Consider the following 5866-nt stretch of genomic DNA (forward strand, 5'->3'; position numbering starts at 1 on the left):
ATCTGAAGCACAGGGGTTCTTGATAAATGTCACTAACTGTTCAGGTATCTTCCAGCTAAAACCTCACTCAGGCAGTAGTGTTCCGAACCACCCACAATTCTATTGCTTCAGGGGCATTTTTTCTTCATGCCATGAAATGATCTCCTGTTATGTGAAAATTGATCTGATTATTTGAAGTGTTACTCCTGCCAAGGAGGTGTACATAAGATTTCTACAGAGGATAAGGAATGATCTGATTATTTAAAATATCACTCCTGCCCAAGGGGTTGCAGAAGAGCACTTCTACACAGGAGAGCGAAGTGTAATGAGACAGTTGCAGGTGCTTTGGCATCCCGAGTGCTGGGGAGTACAGGTGTGAAACCTTTCCCAGAACTCAGATCATGTGACTTGTGTCTCGTGCTAACCAGCCTGTCTTTTTCTGATAGCTCATCCACTTTGCTCTCAGTGAAACTGGCACATTACACATATCTGAATTGTTGGTTTGTATGTTCCCCAGACCCTGCCTCAACTAAAGTAGAGCTCTTTTGAGGCCTGAGAGCCTGCCTCATTTACGTTTGAATCCCCAATACCCGGCGCAGTGCCTGAAAAGCAACAGATACATAACATCTGTTGATTTAATGGCTAGTCCAGATTGTATATCTATCAACCTTTTGTAGTTTTATTAAGTTTTTTTTTGTTACACAGCTTTTCCATTTTGATAAAATTCCAGACTAATTTGCAAAAATCTGAACTAGGAAAGGATGAGAATTTAGAAGCAACAAGTGGAGAAATGTACATTTAAATTACTTATTAAAAACTATTTGATAATGTTAGCACTTGCAATTGGATCTTTCCTATTGAGCTGTAAGTCACATGAAGTAATTTCATAAGGATTATTTGAAATTTTATGGTTTTATTTTGAAATTGAATATTGTGGTTATATAATTCAGAGAATTCTTTGATATGATATGTGTTTTATATTCAGGTTGCATTTCTATTCATAGAAAATTGGTTTTTACTTTCTTTTTAAAGAAAACTGAACTGAAGAAAACGGTATTTTACTCAAGAAGACTACTGGGCCTGGCTGACCTCGGAATGAAATGGATTGTGGAGCTCACAAGAAAATCTTAGTTTGTGATTATTACATTTCTTTTTGTTGTCCAGTAGATTGGTTTGTGTATATATATACATATATATTTTGCACTACACAAATGATAACATTTTAAGGACTAATATTGCTGATACTTGAATAATCAATTTCAACTAGGCTATAAGTAGCATACATAGATTTACCTTACCCTTGAACTTGAAGGACATTAAATTATTAATTATTGTTTGGTAACATGTTTACCTGATTATCTCCCATAGAGAAATATAAGTTAACTTAGGTACAGTTGTGATAATGAGATCAGATTTATAACTGGGTATTTTTAATTTTGTAAATTAAATGTGAGAAAGAATCAAACCAGGAGTGAATTTCAAATGAGATTAAATTGACTTTATATTTTAGTCACTGAATTGCCATGCCAAGGAGTAGAAAACTGCTGGAAGAATCTTCTCCCCATCCACTTTGTGGGCTGCTCATAATCTTTGTTGGGCGTTCAGAGCTCTGACTTTTAATGTTCAGATGTCATTATTATAAAGTAGAGCCTTGCTGATACTTGAATAATCTTATGAGGCTTAGTTTTTACAAATGATTCACAGAGTAGGCATAACCTGCTGATGCAAATGATGAAGAATAAGCTTAAAGTTGGTTTGAAAGTTTATTCTGAGCCTGCAAATCATTAATAAGATTTTTATTCGATCATTTACATTTATTCCTTTGTAATAATTTGTCTTTAACTGAGGATATCTTGTTTCTGCTTCATAGGGTGCTTTGAACTATAACATGAAAAAACTTATTTATACTGTTTTTACAAAGGTCAAAAATGAAACATATGAAAATCACTTTTCTGCAACTGGTAAACTACATAGACTAGATTCTTAACCTCTTAGTGCCTGTTTTTCCTTCAGGGTATAGTGTTTGAGAACTATCTATTTCACAGGGATATTAAAAGGATTTGCAAGCTAGCAGGCTATATGCTTCCATATGAATAAGGCATACCCAACTAATGTAAATTTAAGTGTCTCTCCCACATTCAAACTAAAAAGAAGACTGTAATTTAGATCCTTGAAGGCTTTGTTTGGAATTATTCTCCCTGTATGCCTTCTAAAACTCCCTGCTCATTTAGATGTCCCTTGTACTTTAAAATTTTCTCTGATCCACAGGCAGAGTAGCAAATAATTTTTAAGCATTCTTGGTATGTATGATGTTGAGTTTAGTATCATATGTTCAAAGTGTTTTCGATAGGAAAAAGTAATCGACCCCTAGTATAGAGAGTGGTTCTTTGTTTGCCTGAAAAAAAACTATAAGAATACAATTTGCTTTTCCCAAGACTCTTTTCTTTCTTATTTTTTTCTTTCATGTAACATGTTTTTTTATTTTTTAATCCCATCTGAATTAAAATGTGTCTGTCTAAAGGGATCTACTAATACTTGCTTTCTAAAAACTGTCCTTTAAGTATTTAGGGAAAAAAATGAAACAAGTAACTGAATTATATGTAAAAATAAAGTTTAAACCTGTGGATCAGGGATTATTTTTAAAAATTAGGTATCGGGTATCAGAAAATGGTAGCTTTTCTCTTAGTATATAAAGAAATAAAATGCAAATTAAGAATGTAAGCAGTTGTGATTCATTACAAGTAGTCGGAGGTAACTAACTCTTAGGGATAACCATTTGTATCCTATTCCAAAGTCTTATTTTATAGTTTAAAAAGCACTTTACACACAGTTCATATATATACAAGTAAAGATGTAAGTTAGTATATACTGTTAACTGCTTTGTTTAACAAGAACATCACTTAAAATTTTAAATTGACAGCTATGGTATTTTTTTNGTGTTTTGTCACCATTTCCCATTAAGTGACACAGATGGGAAAAAGAAATAGGGTATTTGATAATGAGATTGTGCTTTCTTAAATATGTGAGTAGAAGCACATTTTAAAAAATTTACCAGTTTAAATAATTACAGGTATGTTGTTCCTCTACTTGAGAACCCAAGTTTCTAATTAATACATTTGATAACAAAAGCAAAAACCAAACATTTACCCTTCTCTGATGTAAAAGGGAGTCTCAGCACATTAGTGTAGGTGCTCCAATTATAATACTTAATAGTAGAGAAACTAAATACATGTGACATTAGGTGAATTGTTTCAGCCTTCTTTGTTCTCTGCTTATGTTAAGACAGTTTGATTTATGTTCATAAATAAACTAAATAAGTTTTCTGGTACTTTAATGTTCTTGGACAATATCTGCCCACTTGAAAAAACTTGAGTGGTATTTCAGAAGCATAAGTTGCTTTCTCAGTATTATTTACCCCCTTTCTAATCCACGTGTGTATGTGCTATTTTACCTAAGGTGTAGACCTTAATTTAAATCCATTCTTTTCTTCATTCACACATTTTACATTACTCCTGTGATGGTTGGGTTTAGTGCTATACGGTATTTTAAATTCTGATTTCCCTGATAATAGGAGGGAAAAAGAACCAAAGCTTTATTTTTAACATGTTAGTAACACTAGATTTGTGTTACTGCAGGAATAGTGGCGCTAAAGGCAGATGTTTACAGATTTTGCAATGCATTTCTAGGTTCCCTTTCATGTTTTCTGTACAAAATGGGAAGTTGGAGGGAAGAGAAATTTAGCATAAGACAAAAAAAAAACCAAAGCTTACTTTGGTTAATAATTTATTGTATGTTCAAGGTCGGAGCAGCTTGTCACTTCTTTAAAGATGGAAAAAACAAAATAGTACTTTGCTTTAGAAGTAAACAAAAATTGCAGTTTTTCTAAAATTATTTTTTTTTAATGTAACTTACTATTTAAATTTTCTGCTTTGTTATTGAAACTTCATCAAATTTTCCACTGTATGTTAGGTGTTTAGTCCTTCCAAATTGCAAATTACTTAGCACTGTGCAACTGCATTTTGGTGAGATATAGTGTTTTTATGTATTATTTGCTTATATATGTAACAAATTAACTGTTGTTAGAGATAGAGCCATATTTCATTTGGAAATAAATTTTGGCCTTGAGTGGATTTAGGCATTTTTTAATCTGAGAGGGTTTAACAATTTTTAATCTGACATAGGAATGAAGATAGCTGTGTGTATGTTTTGGAGGAGACACATCTGTGTTAGAGATGAAGAAAAAGATGTAGAAATCCTGTTAGGATGGGAAAAGTATGGGCAGAAGAGGGTGTTCCCTACTCAGAATAGGGACTATCCTGTACCTCATCCCCTAGGACAGTGTCTGGCATGTAGTAGGCTTCCAGTAAATACGTGCTAAATGCATGGCTGAATGGCCACTGTTGGCAGGATGGCAAACTTAAGTACCACATGACATGGAAAAGCTTTCATTTTATCTAATAAATATGCATCTGACACAGACAGACACACTAAAGTAGTCCTATGCATATGTAAGATAACTGGCTATTTGTGGTAAGCTTTAAAAAAATTTTTTTTTGACATTAAAGGTAATACTTAAGGTCCGCTGCTTGATTTTTTTTTCCAGTATAGAACAATATAAATTTAAAAGTAAAAGAGATTTCTCATTGCTCTGCAGTGGATCAGAAAAACATTCTTTCTGTATGTGATACGAAGAACAATACCTGCAGACTGTTGAAAGAATAGCCTCTTGTGGTGCCATCTCACCCCAGTTACCTAACCTGATAATCTACTATGAAAATTATCCATGAGTTAAATACTGAAAGCAGACCTGTTAAGTCCAAAAGGCGACGCTTAATCTATTACTTTTTCTAACTACTTTTCTTTATCGGTCTGCCCAGATTCATAAATTTGAGTTCTCCGAAGTACTGAGCTCTCAGTAGAGAAGCCATCAGTAAAAACTGCATGGGGGTGGGGAGGACCTCAGGAGAATCGTTCTTCACATGGAGCGTGGGGAAGATGGGCCTGACCCAGGAAGGCAGGCCCGGGCTTCTGAGGAGGGGAAAGGGCCCTGCAGTTCGGCCAGAGCAGCGGGCCAGGGCAAAGGCATGATTTTATGCCTAGTCCCTTATCTGTTCCCTTCTGTAATTTTTCTTCTCTTATCACACCATACCCCACATTTTGCAAGTTAATTTTTTTNGTTCTCAAATGTGTTTGTAAATTGGTGGTTTGTATGGAAATTAAAGAATGAGAAAAGTTGATTAGGTAAGTTAATAAGGATATAAAAGAAGTAATGGGTTAGGTTAACTTGAGGTTTTATTTTGATAATTCTTTAAAATTTGAACTATAAAATATAAAATATCAGAGGCATTTATTTGGCTAGTAATTTTAGGGACCTTGTCATTTGGTCAATATGGGTTTCAGGATAATTGAAGCATAATTAGCAGAAAAAGAGAATAAACTAATATTTCAGTTTTTTTAAGATAGGAAATTGAAAAATCACTGGTTATTTTTTTTTTATTTGTCAAAGCTAAATCACTTTCATTTGTATTCATAGGCAAAGTCATCAACATTACAGACTAGTAATCAGCCTTCCATACAGGTAAGAAACACTTTTCTTAAATCTAAGTGCTGGGGTTTTAAATAAGTTACAATCAATTAGATTTTATGAGGTCTTTAAAGCATTCCAAATGAAATCTACCTGTAAATATTTGAAGTTAAAAATACATTTGTTTAACTGATGGTTACCAGATGGGAGGTGGGGGGGGCAGGATGAAAAAGGTGAAGGGATTAAGACGTATAAATTGGTAGTTACAAAATGGTCACGGGGATGTAAAGTACAGTATAGGGAATACAGTCGATAATATTGTAATAACTATGTATAATGCCAAGTGGGTACTAGACTTATTGC

The 5866-nt window shown here is 33.7% G+C and overlaps 1 protein-coding gene across 1 annotated transcript in view; it reads left to right on the forward strand.

The window, feature by feature from the left end:
• The window catches only part of ACBD5 (acyl-CoA binding domain containing 5), a gene marked incomplete at its 5' end in the record, with an annotated part of 31813 nt that extends 26211 nt beyond the window's left edge, over positions 1 to 5602 (forward strand). The window contains one exon of the mRNA XM_019634905.1: positions 5513 to 5602. Coding sequence (XP_019490450.1) covers positions 5513 to 5602 — 90 coding nt within the window. The remainder of the gene's footprint in view (positions 1 to 5512) is intronic.
• Between the last annotated feature and the right edge of the window lie 264 nt (positions 5603 to 5866).

This window comes from Hipposideros armiger, unplaced genomic scaffold, assembly GCF_001890085.2.
Source record: "Hipposideros armiger isolate ML-2016 unplaced genomic scaffold, ASM189008v1 scaffold_2185, whole genome shotgun sequence".
NCBI lineage: Eukaryota > Metazoa > Chordata > Mammalia > Chiroptera > Hipposideridae > Hipposideros > Hipposideros armiger.